The sequence below is a fragment of the Rhinatrema bivittatum genome, chromosome 11 (assembly GCF_901001135.1).
Source record: "Rhinatrema bivittatum chromosome 11, aRhiBiv1.1, whole genome shotgun sequence".
NCBI classification, from domain to species: Eukaryota; Metazoa; Chordata; class Amphibia; order Gymnophiona; family Rhinatrematidae; genus Rhinatrema; species Rhinatrema bivittatum.
In genome coordinates, this window is record NC_042625.1 from 59,541,790 (window position 1) to 59,556,516 (window position 14,727).

The following is a 14,727-nucleotide window of genomic DNA, read 5'->3' on the forward strand; positions in this document are numbered from 1 at the left end:
ATAAATATATTGAACAGTAAGGGTCCCAACACAGAACCCTGAGGTACTCCACTGTCCACTCCCTTCCACTGAGAAAATTGCCCATTTAATCCTACTCTCTGTTTCCTGTCTTTTAGCCAGTTTGCAATCCACGAAAGGACATCGCCACCTATCCCATGACTTTTTACTTTTCCTAGAAGCCTCTCATGAGGAACTTTGTCAAACGCCTTCTGAAAATCCAAGTATACTATATCTACCGGTTCACCTTTATCCACATGTTTATTAACTCCTTCAAAAAAGTGAAGCAGATTTGTGAGGCAAGACTTGCCCTGGGTAAAGCCATGCTGACTTTGTTCCATTAAACCATGTCTTTCTATATGTTCTGTGATTTTGATGTTTATAACACTTTCCACTATTTTTCCTGGCACTGAAGTCAGGCTAACCGGTCTGTAGTTTCCCGGATCGCCCCTGGAGCCCTTTTTAAATATTGGGGTTACATTTGCTATCCTCCAGTCTTCAGGTACAATGGATGATTTTAATGATAAGTTACAAATTTTTACTAATAGGTCTGAAATTTCATTTTTTAGTTCCTTCAGAACTCTGGGGTGTATACCATCCGGTCCAGGTGATTTACTACTCTTCAGTTTGTCAATCAGGCCTACCACATCTTCTAGGTTCACCGTGATTTGATTCAGTCCATCTGAATCATTACCCATGAAAACCTTCTCCATTACGGGTACCTCCCCAACATCCTCTTCAGTAAACACCGAAGCAAAGAAATCATTTAATCTTTCCGCGATGGCATTATCTTCTCTAAGTGCCCCTTTAACGCCTCGATCATCTAACGGTCCAACTGACTCCCTCACAGGCTTTCTGCTTCGGATATATTTAAAAAAGTTTTTACTGTGAGTTTTTGCCTCTACAGCCAACTTCTTTTCAAATTCTCTCTTAGCCTGTCTTATCAATGTCTTACATTTAACTTGCCAATGTTTATGCTTTATCCTATTTTCTTCTGTTGGATCCTTCTTCCAATTTTTGAATGAAGATCTTTTGGCTAAAATAGCTTCTTTCACCTCCCCTTTTAACCATGCCGGTAATCGTTTTGCCTTCTTTCCACCTTTCTTAATGTGTGGAATACATCTGGACTGTGCTTCTAGAATGGTATTTTTTAACAATGACCACGCCTCTTGGACATTTTTTTACTTTTGTAGCTGCTCCTTTCAGTTTTTTTCTAACAATTTTTCTCATTTTATCAAAGTTTCCCTTTTGAAAGTTTAGCACGAGAGCCTTGGATTTGCACACTGTTCCTTTTCCAGTCATTAAATCAAATTTGATCATATTATGATCACTATTGCCAAGTGGCCCCACCACCGTTACCTCTCTCACCAAGTCCTGTGCTCCACTGAGAATTAGATCTAAAATTGCTCCCTCTCTCGTCGGTTCCTGAACCAATTGCTCCATAAAGCTATCATTTATTCCATCCAGGAACGTTATCTCTCTAGCGTGACCCGATGATACATTTACCCAGTCTATATTGGGGTAATTGAAGTCTCCCATTATTACTGCACTACCAATTTGGTTAGCTTCCCTAATTTCTCTTAGCATTTCACTGTCCATCTCACCATCTTGACCAGGTGGACGGTAGTATACCCCTATCACTGTAGACTGTAGACTGGGCATGCAAATGGGAAATACAAAGTAATGCACTGAAGGAAGAATAATCCAAAATATAGCTGCACAATGCAAGGTTCCACATTAGGAGCCACCAATCAGCAAAAGGATCTAGGCATCATCGTTGATACGTTGACATTTCTGCTCAGTGTACAGCAACAACCAAGTAAGCAAATAGAATACTAGAAATTATTATTTATTTTATTTTATTTATTTAAAAGTATTTATATACTGCTTTTTAAAATAAAATTTTATCAAAACGGTTTACAACAGGTTAAAATAAAGTAAAAATAAAAATAAAATATAACTAAAATAAACATAAAGTACATAAATTTAGCTAAGTAGCTAGATAATTGCTAGCTAAAAGAAATTATTAATTAAAAATAATAATAATGGAAACATGCCATGGGTAAACAGAATAGGGAAGGTAGAAGGGATGAAAGGGGGGGGGTGGCAACTTATTGGATTAAAATATCCTAGGAAGAAAGTAGATGGGATGATAGAGGAGAAAGGAGAAGTTGAGGTAATATGTGTCTGATGGGTGAGTTTTGGGGAGATGAGAGCTTCATCTTTGATCGGGGAAATGCTTAGTAGGAGTATTAAATGCTTGTTGAAAAAAGAATGTTTTTAAAGCTTTTTTGAAATGATAAGGATTTGATATTAAGCGGAGAGGGTTGGGTAAAGAGTATTAGGAAAGGATTGGAGGATAAAACACACTATGCTGCAACCTCATCTTGAGTATTGTGTGCCATCTGGTCACCACATCTCAAAAAATATACAGCAGAATTAGAAACAGTACAGAGACAGGCAATCAAAATAATGAATGGGATGGAACGATTTCTCTCTGAGGAAAGGTTATAGAGGTTAGGACTCTTCAGCTTGGAGAAGACACAGTTGAAGGGAGATATGATAGAGGTCTATAAACTAATGAGTGGAGCGGAACCAGTAAACTTTAATCGGTTGTTTACCCTTTCAAAGAGTACAAAGACCAGGGGACATACAATGAAGTTACCAGGTGACCAATTAAAACAAATAAGAGAACATATTTTTTTCTCAATGCATAATTAAGCTCTGGAATTTGTTGCCAGAGCATATGGAAGAAATATCTATATTTGGTCTCTGTTTTTATTTGAGTGATGAGTCACAGCTGCAAATGACCCTGCTTTTCATGGAAGATGGTATAGTGCATATGTGTGCTTTCCTACAACTGTGGATTAATGGAAAACTCATGGAAAATTAAGTGGCTCTGTAATTCCATGGGAGGCAACTATGACTTATTCAGTAATTATATGGCATATTTATTTGCATTTCTGTACCACCCTTTTTAGCTTGTATTTAGGAAAACAGTGATGACAGTTGTGTGTGGAGGCTGCAATTATTTTATTTATTTATTCGCATTTATCTATCGCTACTACAAAAATGCTCAGAACAATTTACAGCTGTCACATATTGCAATTACAGGAGATAATTTTCAAAGAGATATGAGGGGGTTGCACATGTAAAATGATCATAGATGTGGCACAGAAATGATAATAGAGAAAAAAGGGGGCAGGTTAGGAGCATTCCGGGGAGGGGTTCAGAAGTATGGATACAAATTGCTGTTTTTTAAGCAATATACACACATACATTACCAAACTTATCTGTACACTTTTACACTTGCAAATTGACTTGCTCGATTGAAATTGCACTTGTCTTTTCTCGAAGGTCTGGGTGAACTGGTAGGGGTTTAAGGTGGTCTAGGTGAACTGGTGAAAATCTCAGTGAACTGGTGGAAGAATTGGAAAATTATTGATTCAAAGTATATGCAAGTATTTTCAGTAGCCGAGTACTTGCATATGTTATAAAATACTTGACTCCATGTTTAATTTGGTTATTAAGGGGTAGATTTTGAAAAAATATGCACGCGCGTTACCCGGCACAGCAAGGGGGGGGGCACGAGGCTCTGGGACAGCGAACAATGGCACTGTCCCACCCGCCCTGCCTGCCCCCTGCCCCCTGCCCCTCCCTACCCAAAACACGCCCTCCAGCCCGCCCCTTCCAAGAGGCCCGGCACTTGAGCACATCCCGGCCTTTACGTGCGTGGCCGGGCCTCATGAAAGATTTGCCTGGCAAGTATAAGGTCTGGCCACGCGCGTAAAGTCCGGGATTTACGTGCGCCGGGCATTTAAAATCTGCCCTTTAGTGTACATGGTTATGCACATCAAATATATGTGCATAATTTTAGAAAATGAGTACAAAAAGTATGCATTTTTTTGCATTACAAATATATGTGTGTATGTAAACATGGGCACGTACTTGCTGGGCACACAATTTGTAAAAATTTAGCATAAATATCTCCAGGTCCACTTATGCATGAACAGTTTTGAAAACTGGGCTCACAATTATTAGAGATGTGCAGGCAAAAACATTTTGTTATTGTTCATTTTTCCATTTTGGGGGATATTTGTTTTCTGGTTAGTCTGAATGTTTATTTTGGTTTGGTTCATTTACCAAACCAAAATAAATATTTAAGGAAAAATAATTTAAATTGAGAACTCCCCAGGCCCTCACTACCACTTTCCAGAATCACCAAGGGTCCCTCTGACCCCCCTTCTGTACCCCGTAAATGAGCTGGGGCCAGGACCCCATTTACACCTTGCCTAGGGGTCTTCCATAACGAAAATGGGCAGGTGTGATCCCCAGTCACACCTGCCCTATCACGGTCTCCTTAAAAACGGCAACAACTAGCCCAGTAGTGTCTCTTAACTGGTCAGCACCATTTTTAAAGAGACATCAGAAGGGCAGGAGAAACTGAAAATTGGTTCTGCCCCTTTCTTTGTGGAAGACCCCAATAGAAAAAGGTCCCAGCTCATTTGCAAAGGGGTTCAGAAAGGATCGGGGACACTCTGGATGGCCCAGGGAAGTGGCAATAGAAGCCCGGGGGCTTTGGGAGATACTTTATTAAATATTTGAATGGTTTTTGCAAAGAAATTGAAAATACTCCAAAATTTCGGGCTATTTCGGGGGCAAGTCTATTTTTGGTTCATTCCAAATGGCACAAACCAAAACCAGACTTTTTTGTTCTGAAAAAAACATTCATTTCCAAACAAATGCATATCCTAACAATTAATAAACATCAAAACAATCACCACAGTTAGCCTTAGGAAAGTATCTGTGCCAAAAAAAATGAGAATTTCACTCAAACACCTACAGACAGATTAGTGAATTTAAAGAACAATATTGTTATAATCTTAGGCTAACTTTCATAAAGATACCACAAGACCTCACCTAATAATTTCCATGACTGATATCCAAAAAGGTGTCAACAGTATATCATTGTTCAGAGAAGTACCTAAACATTGGCTCGCAGGTCCAATTTTTAAAAATATTTTTCAAATATGCAAAAAAAAAATGATTTAACGTAATGTCAGTACTTATCTGCAGAATATCTAAGATGAACGCTGGTAATTATTCAGTCAACCTGAGGAATTAAAAGGAATTAAATGACTTCACAAACTCATGATACTGCAATATTTCGAGAGCACCGCTCTCTGCCTTAGAGAGTGTGACATTTTTCGTTATTTATTTTATTTATTTATTTAAAAGTTTTTATATACCCACATTCGTTAAGAAAACATCACATTGGTTTCCATATAACGTGAACATAACCAACAGGGCTTTACAGTGTAACTGATAATCGAACTAGGAGGAGGGGAGGAGGGGGGCGGGGGGAGGGTAACCAGGCCTCCATCTGTTCAATGAGAAAATTTCTAAGGTGGAATGCAAAAAGAAACTTGAAAACAACAAATCTGTATAAAAATCTTAAAATGTTAGGCTTATAATCGCCGTTGACAATGGTCAGATAATATAGTGCTACTGCATATGAACATAATTTGAAACAGGACCCAGAAAAACAAAAATGATAACATCACAGAGCCATTAGTGTACAAGCATGAAGTAAATATAATGCATTATACTAACTTGCTAGTAATGAATTTCAAATAAAGTTTCACAGGGGCTGACAAGAAGATGCACTGGCAGCCTTTCATTCCATGGAAGGAATGTAAGGCTTCCAGAGGCTATTGGTAGGCATTTGAGTGAAATTCTCATTTTTTGGTGTAGTGTATATTTCACTTCTGGGTTCCCATTAGTTCATTCTTTACATGCATGCAGCATGTAGCTTCAGCTGGTCTGAGTATCCTCAGTGTGACCAAGGTTTCACTAGAATCTACCTGTTGGTGGTGTCAGGTTAGTGTCAGTATGATGAGGAGGAAAGGGTAAGGTAGTAGTATCAAACCCCTGTTTCCATGTGAGTTGGGGGATCTGAGGACTGAGCAGGGGACTGAAGAGGATTCTAAACTCTGGTGTCCTAGCAGTATTTAGAGCCCTCTCCTACAGAAGGGCTCCTTATGGCCTGACTCCCCAAGAGAGGGTCCACAGAAGTTTTGGAGAGAATTCCAGGGTGGAAATGCTTTGGAGCCTAGAAGAGAGAGTAAAGGGTCATATGCAGCGTTTAGTGGACCAATGTACTGGGAGGTGCCAGGAGCAATAGCATCCTTCCTGGGAAAGTAGAGGAGGAGATTGATGCACCTACTATCAGTGAAGACTCCAAGTCTGAGAGAGAAAGGATTGTAGAGAAAAGGATTATAGCTACCAAGCCACTACTGGGAAGACCTAGGGTGGAAGAGGGTACTTGTCCCAAAGAGCTGAGACAAGAGACTGTGATTTATTTTTCAGTTTTTTTGTGCTGTGAATTCAATTGCAAAATTATTATTTATTAGGCTTTATATATCATCTGTATTTATATATCATCTGTAAAAAAATAATTTTAACCAAGTGGTTTGCATTGCTCTAAGTTTTTTGTTTTGCCACCAGTTTTGTCAGTAAAGATTTTATTTTGAACAGCTTGGAGTGTGAAGAGTGATTTTTGTTACTGGACTGATGTACAGAAGAGCCCCCGGAAGACACAAAATCCTAAGGGCCTTAACTTGTTTTTCCGCCCCTGTGTGGGAACCCCAGGTTGGTTATAGATCTTTGCATGATCCATGGGCCCTCCCCATGTGCCTCCATGCCCAGGATCAAAACGAGATGGGGACTACATAAAAAGGCAGGAGATGCTGCCACAGATCAGGACTGAAGTATATTGCCAGAGCTTTGCGTGGAGTCTGAGGAACTGGGGATGCTGGGGAAACCAGTACTGGAATATACAAGGGGATAGTAGAAGGTCAAAATGGAAATATGGTAGCAAAGGTGAAAGTCAGAACAAATGAACATTTACTTTGATTAAGAGACTTACTCTTTACTTCTTCTTCCACTATCTCTGTGCTTTATTTTTACTCTCCTCTTCTGCTACATTTGTAGTTCTCTCCACTAACTAAATCACATATTGTCTAAAGTTTTTCACCTCTGTGATAACATTGCTTAATCCTTGTCAAAGTTCTGAACTGAAAACCAGAGCTTCACAGGGTTAGGTCAACTGCAGAGCATGTACGTTCAACTGATGAGGTTTCTTATAGATCATGACAAAGGCCTCAGTCATTCTATCCCCTAGCAAGCAACAATTATTTCAATAAGAGGGATTCACACAGAAATAAATGAATTCACGACAGGGTGTTAGGGGTTATGTAGGGCAACTGGTCACTTAAAAAAAAATGTCTTTTTTCATCACTTTCAAAATCAAAAATATATAAATGACACTTAGGAGACCCACTTTTCCTCCTTGGACTACAGGCACCGCCCTTTGTACTGAGGAGATGTGACAGATGGCATGTTGAGTGCCTCATTATACTATACATAACATCATCAAGGCTATGCCAATGAGGATAATTCTCCTGTCAGTAACATTGCCTATGGTTCCTGAATACAGGAGGTTTGCCAATTTGGAACCAATTTTTAAAAAGGGGTGTTCCAGGAAACTATAGACCAGTGAGTCTGATGCTGGTGCCAGGCAAAATGGTAGAAACTATCATAAAGAACAAAATTTCTGAAGATATAGATAAGCATATTTTAATGGGACAAAGCCAATATGGATTTGGCCAAGGGACATCTCGCCTCACAAATTTGCTACACTTTTTTGAGGGCATAAATAAACATGTGGATAAAGTTGAGTCAGTTGATACAGTGTATCTGGATTTCCAGAAAGCATTTGACAATGTCCCCCATGAGAGACTTCTTAGGAAATTAAAAAGTCATGGGTTAGGGAAAGGTGTCTTCTTGTGAATTGCCAACTGGTTAAATGATAGAAAATAGAGAGTAGAGTTAAATGGAATATTTTCCCAATGGAAAAAGATGAATAGTGGAGTGCCCCAGGGATCTGTTCTGAGTCCTCTGCATTTTAATATATTTATAAACAACCTGGAAATGGGAACAACAAGTGAGGTAATCAAATTGCAGATGACACAAAATTATTCAAAGTTGTTAAATCTCAAGAGGATTGTGAGAAATTGTAAGAGGACATTGCAAAATTGAGAGACTGGGCATGCAAATGGGAAATGAAATTTAATGTGGACGAGTGCAAAGTGATACACTTAGGGAAGAGTAATCAAAGCTATGGTTATACTATGCAAAGTTCCACATTAGGCGTCATCTCTCGAGAAAATGATCTAGGTGTTATTGTTGAAAATAAGTTGAAATCTTCTGGTAAGGGTTCGGCAACAGCAAAGAAAGCAAATAGAATGCTAGGGATTATTAGGAAAGGAATGGAGAATAAAACAGAGAATATCATAAAGCCACTGTATCGCTCCATGGTGTGACTTCATATTGAGTATTGTGTGCAGTTCTGGTCACTACATCTAGAAAAAGATATAGCAGAATTAGAAAAGGTACAGAGAAGGGCGACCAAAATGATAATTCCCCTTTGAAGAAAGGCTAGAGAGGTTAGGACTCTCCAGCTTGGAAAAGAGATGGCTGAGAGGAGATATGATAGAGGTCTATAAAATTATAAGTGGAATGGAACGAGTAAACATTAATCAGTAGTTTAATCTTTCAAAAAGTACAAAGACCAGAGGACACACAATAAAGTTACTAGGTAATACATTTAAAACTAATAAGAGAAAATATTTTTTTACTCAATGCATAATTAAGCTCTGGAATTCATTGCCAGAGGATGTGGTGAAAGCAATTAGTGTAGCTGTGTTTAAAAAAGGTTTGGACAAGCTCCTAGAGGAAAATTCTAGTAATCATTATTAAGGTAGAGTTGCAGAAATCCATTGCTTTATCTTGGGATAAGCAGCTTGGAATCTGTCTACCCTTTGGGATCCTTCCAGGCACTTGTGACCTGGATTGGCCACTGTTGGAAACAGGAGACTGGGCATGATGACCTTTGATCTGATTCAGTATGGCAAGTCTTATAGGTAAACGTTAAGACCCATGCACATGTGTGCCCGTTTGCCGGCGTGAGCACATGGATGCACTGATTTTATAACATGCATATATGTGCACGTGTTATAAAATCAGCTACCCGGATGTATGTGCGTACACAATTTTATATTAACGTGCACATGTGCACGCGAATGCCATTTTGCGCACTTAAGTGGGGGAAATTTTAATAGGCACACGAAGCAATGCATTAGGCCTTTTTCCCAGTTCCCTCCCAGTTCACCCCAGTAAAGGAGAGGACTTCCTAAACCCCCTACCAAACTTGCCTCCCTTTTAGCCTATTAGCCCCAAGTATTATAACCCCACTGATTAGCTTCGCTTTTATTGTAATAGAACTTACCCACCATAGGAGTAGTAAAGTTACACAGAAGGGGATCCCTGCGCGGATTTGTGCGCGTAACTGATTTCATGGTGCAATCCCGGGCCACTCTGCTCCGACCATGCCCCACCCAGATCAACCCCACACCCCACCTCTTTTTCGCAAAACTTTTTTTATGCGCATACTAGGAGATATGTGCGTGGCCGCGGCCCTTTTAAAATCCATGCAACTGGCACGCGGCCGAGTCACACGTGTGTCTCCTGGTTTTGCCTTTGAAAATCTACCAGTTATGTTCTTATAACATAGGACTCCTTTTGGGAAGTCTGTCACATCTATTTAGAGAAAAGTATTATGGTCGTGCTTTACAAAAAAGTTTACATTAACCTTTCTAAAATGCCTTAGGATCCTCACTGATTATCCCGTTATTTAATAGGGAAAAAATAAACTCAAATGAAAGTTCTGAAAGTGTTGCTGAAAAGGTCAAACTTTTACACTCATGAGCATGGACTAAGGATGACAGGAAGGTAAGATGTTGCAATACTGGGTCAGATCAACGGTCCATCAAGCCCAGCATCCTGTTTCTAACAGTGGCCAACACAGGTCACAAGTATCTGGCAAGATCCCACAGTAAATAAATCCAATCCTTCTATTGTGCAGTGATAAGTAGTAGCTATTTCTCAATCCTACTTGGTTAATAACAGTTTATTGACTTCTCCTCCAGGAATTTGTCCAAACCTTTTTTTATTAAAAAGCTCCCAGTGCATATCCCTGTGACACTCCACTGTTTTCCCTTCTCCACTGACCATTTAGTCCTACTCTCTGCTTCCTATCTTTTAACCAGTTTGCAATCCACAATAGGACATTGCCACCTATCCTATGACTTTTTAATTTTCTCAGGAGTCTCTCACTGCCAAATGCCTTCTGGAAATCCAAATACGCTACATTCACTGTCTCACCATTATCCACATGTTTATTAACCATAACTTCTTCAAACAATATAGCAGATTGGTGAGATTTCCCTTGGGTAAAAGTATGCTGGCTGTGTCTGATTATACCATGTCTTTCCATATGTTCTGTGATTTTGGTCTTTAGAATAGTTTCTGTGATTTTCCCCAGCACTGAAGTCAGCCTTATCTGTCTATAGTTTCCCAGATCACTCTTGGAGTCCATTTTAAAGATCAGAGTTTCAGTCTTCAGGCATTGCGGACGATCCTAACGATAGATTACAAATTATCAGTAACAAATTTGCAATTTAGTTTTTCAGTTTTTTCAGAACTCTGGGGTATATACCATATGCTCTGGATGATTTGCTACTCTTTAATTTGTCAATCTACCTTATTATATCTTCCAGCTTCTCAGTGATTTGTATCAGTTCTTCTGAATCAACACCATTGAAAATTGTTTCTGGCACAGGTATCTCCCCGGCAACCTCATCAGTAAACACCGAACCAAAGAATTAATTGAGTCTTTCTGCAATGGCCATATCTTCACTAAGTGCTCCTTTAACCCCTTGATCATCTAACAGTCCAACCGACTCTCTTACAGGATTTCTGCTTTGGATATATTTTTAAAAGTTTTTATTATGAGTTTTTGCCTCTAAGGCCAGCTTCTTTTAAAATTCTTTTTTAGGCTGCCATATCAATATTTTGCATCTAACTTGCCAATTCTTATGCTTTTTCCTATTTTCTTCAGATGGATACTTTTTCCAATTTTGGAAAGATGTTCTTTTGGCTAAAATAGCCTCTTTCACCTCTTTTTTTTTTTTTTTTTTTTTTTTTTTTTTTTTTTTTTTTACCATGCTGGCAGTCATTTGGCCTTCCTTCCATTTTTTTTAATGCATGGATTACATCTGGACTGAGCTGCTAAGATAGTATTTTTAAACAATGACCATGCCCGATATAAACTCTTAACCTTTGTAGCTGCACCTTTCAGTTCTTTTCTATTTTCCTCCCAGTATGATCGCTGTTACCAAGCAGCCCCACCTCTTGCACCAAATCCTGCATTCCACTAAGAATTAGGTGTAAAATGGCTCCCCCTCTCACTGGTTCCCAGATCAACTGCTCCATGTAGCAGTTATTTATTTCATCTAGAAACTTTAGTCCCTATTATGTCCTCATATTACATTTACCCAGTCAATAATGGGGTAATTGAAATCTCCCATTATTACTGTGCTGCCAAATTTACTAGTTTCCCTTATCTCTGTTAGCATGTCATCATCTGTCTGTTCATTTTGATCAGGTGAACGGTAGTATATCCCCACTGCTACACTCTTCTCCATCACACATGGAGTTTACACCCATAATGATTCTATTGTGCATTTAGTTTGCTGCAGGATATTTATATTATTGGACTATATGCTATCTCTAACATAAAGTGCAACCCCCACTACCTTCATCACCACCACCACCACCAGGTTGATCCTCCCTATCATTGCAATATAATTTATATCCTGGTATAGCAGTGTCCCATTGGTTATCTTCCTTCCATCAGGTCTCTGAGATGCCAATTACATCTACTTCTTCATTCAGTGCTATACATTCTAACTTTCTCATCTTACTTCTTAGACTTCTGGCATTAGCATACAGACATTTCAAAGTGTGTTTTTTGTTGGTATTAACAATCTACTTGTCACTTTACATGGGTATTTTAGAATCTTTTAACTCAGGTGGTTCTTTATAGGTATGTGGATTACTATTACTTTTTTTGGAACCTCTTTTTCGGGATGTCTAACTCATCTACTATTTTAGTATTTTTTGTAACTACCTCCCTCTGAACCATGCACTGCTGAGCAACTCCTGGCCTTCCCACATGTATTAGTTTAAAAGCTACTCTCTCCTTTTTAAAGGTTAGCTCCAGCATCCTGGTTCCACTCTGGTTAAGGTGGAGCCCATCCTTTTGGAATAGGCTCCCCTTCCCCAAAATGTTGCCCAGTTTCTAATAAAACTAAAGCCTTCTTCCCTGCACCATTATCTCACCCATGCATTGAGGCTTTGGAGCTATGTTCTCCTCTGGGGTCCCGCATATGGAATGGGAAACATTTCAAGAATGCTACCCTCAAGGTGTTGGATTTCAACTTTCTACCTAAAAGCCAAAATTTGGATTCCAGAACATCCCAACCATACCTTTCTAGGTTGTTGATGCCCACATGGACCACAACAGCCGGCTCCTGCCCAGCATTGTCTAAAATCTTATCTAGGTGACATGTGAGGTCCACCATCTTTGCAACCAGGCAACAAGATATCAAGCAATTCCTCATACTCACCAGTTACCTAACTATCTACATTCCTAATGATCGAATCACCAGCTTTGTTGCCCGATTTGACCCTTTTCTTCTGAGCACTAGCCCTTGGAGACTCATCCTCAGTGTGAGAGGATAATGCATCACCTAGAGACCAGGTCCTTGCTACAGAATCATTTCCTGGTACATCAAGGTAATGTTTTCCAATAAGGTGACCTTGTTCCTCCAAAGCAGTCCAGGAGTTGCTGGATTGGAGAAGGAACTTGGCTACTATATCCATGAATGTCTCCTCTGTATAACTCTGTGTCTGTTTCAGCTCCTTCAGATCTGCCATGCTAGTCTTCAGAGATTGGATTTGTTCTCTGACAGCTAAGAGCTCTTTTCACAGGACACACATACACAACCTCTCAACAACTGGTAGATAATCATACATGTGGCAGTGAATGCAAAAGACTGGAAGGCCCCCCATCTCACTATTGGACTGCTATCTGCATCTTCATATTGTTGAGCTCCTAGTAGTTATGTTTATGTTGCTACGGCATTGGGGATGTGTAACTCAACTACCTTTAAATTTATGTGATATATTTAATCTTAATTTGGCAATGATCTCCAATTGATAAGGGCTAGGTCACTCCCTTGATTGATTTTTGATGTGGAAATTATTCTCATCCTCTTATGTGGGATAAAAATTTATAAATCAAGAAATGAGCTTAGGGGTGGGTAGGAGGGAAAAGAAAGACACTAGAAAAGAAATTAACTACCTCTCTGGTCTTCTTTTTTTAATTAAAGGCACACACACAGTCACTAAGAAAAGAAATTACCCAGCTCTCTGGTCTTTTTATTTTTCTAAATCAGAATACATACACATACAGACTAAAACAAATTACTTACCTTTCCTGGCTTTTAGTCAAGGCACACATACACCTGAAGTTAATTTACCCCACAATTTCACCTTTTCTCAAACTTTTACAGTACCAATATTACTCAGCAAGGAATACTTACCAATCCTCTTCAGCCTCCAGCAAAATCTTCTTCTCCTTTCCATTACTCTCTCAGGATTGACATAGCCCAAGAAACCTGCAGGACACAGTGTGTGGGGCAGCAGGATTGTCTAACTCTGTCATCACAGGCAACGATCAGAACTCACAAAATTTTTACTGTCTGATCTATGTCATCTTTGTATTCCCTCTCTCTTTTTCTCTCTCTCTTCTCTTCATTCTTTCATTCTACCTGCTCACTTTTTATCTCCCCTCCTTCCTCCAGATTGCTGCCTCGGAAGACACTCACCAACTAAGAATGTGGTAAATGGAAAGTCCCTTCAAAGTGCCGCGTTACATGAAGGTGCGGAACTGGGAAACAGCTTGGATGCCTCCATGATACCCGGCATTTCAAGAGCACTATGGTAGGTACCACAGTGGTTCTGGGTGGAACATTTCCTAATTGTATCATGTCTCAGTTCTTGGTTATGCAGGTGGACCATCTGTAGATCCCACATTGTCTGTTATTGTAATTCCTAGAATTATTCTTTTTGTTCGAATATATTTAATTTCTTTGGTTTTATTGTTGTTTTTTTCATTTATATCTTTATTAAATGTTTCAATACAATGAAAAATAAAGAAAAACAGCATATAAATATCAAGGAAATACAAACCAATAAGCAAACATAAAATTCATAGTTATATCTATATGCTTCCAATAACAAATAAACAAAAGAGGAAGAGCAATGGAAAAGAATATATAATCTAAAGGAAACAAAATAAAGGAGGAGAGATGCCAAATATCTTAAAAAAAAAAAAAAAAAAGTCTAGCCTTGTGTTCATCCTCGATGCTAAGCAAAAGATGCACATTCAGCATCTTTATTTACTATAAAAATCTCCAAATGCAAGGGGTCTATGAATCTAACTTTCTAGACTGAAAAGTAACCAAAACATCTACACGGAAATTTCAAAAAGAAAGAACACTCCTAAGGTTGCTAAAACTTTACTTTCAGAGCAAGGAAATGTTCCCTCTGGGCTTAGGTAGCACGGGAGACATCAGGAAATACATAGACTTTTTGTTTACAAAAAATGATATCCTTATTTTTGAAAAATGTAGAAAATACTAGATCCTTATCCTGTTCAGCACAAAAAGAAACAATTAATGTAGCCCTGTTTGATATCAAATC

The 14,727-nt window shown here is 39.0% G+C and overlaps 1 protein-coding gene across 1 annotated transcript in view; it reads left to right on the top strand.

Annotated features, from left to right (window-relative positions):
- The window catches only part of NOS1 (nitric oxide synthase 1), a 364,505-nt gene that overhangs the window by 230,643 nt on the left and 119,135 nt on the right, over nt 1–14,727 (top strand). The window contains 3 exon segments of the mRNA XM_029571229.1: nt 13,827–13,873; nt 13,875–13,925; nt 13,927–13,965. Of these exon segments, the coding sequence (XP_029427089.1) occupies nt 13,827–13,873; nt 13,875–13,925; nt 13,927–13,965 (137 nt within the window).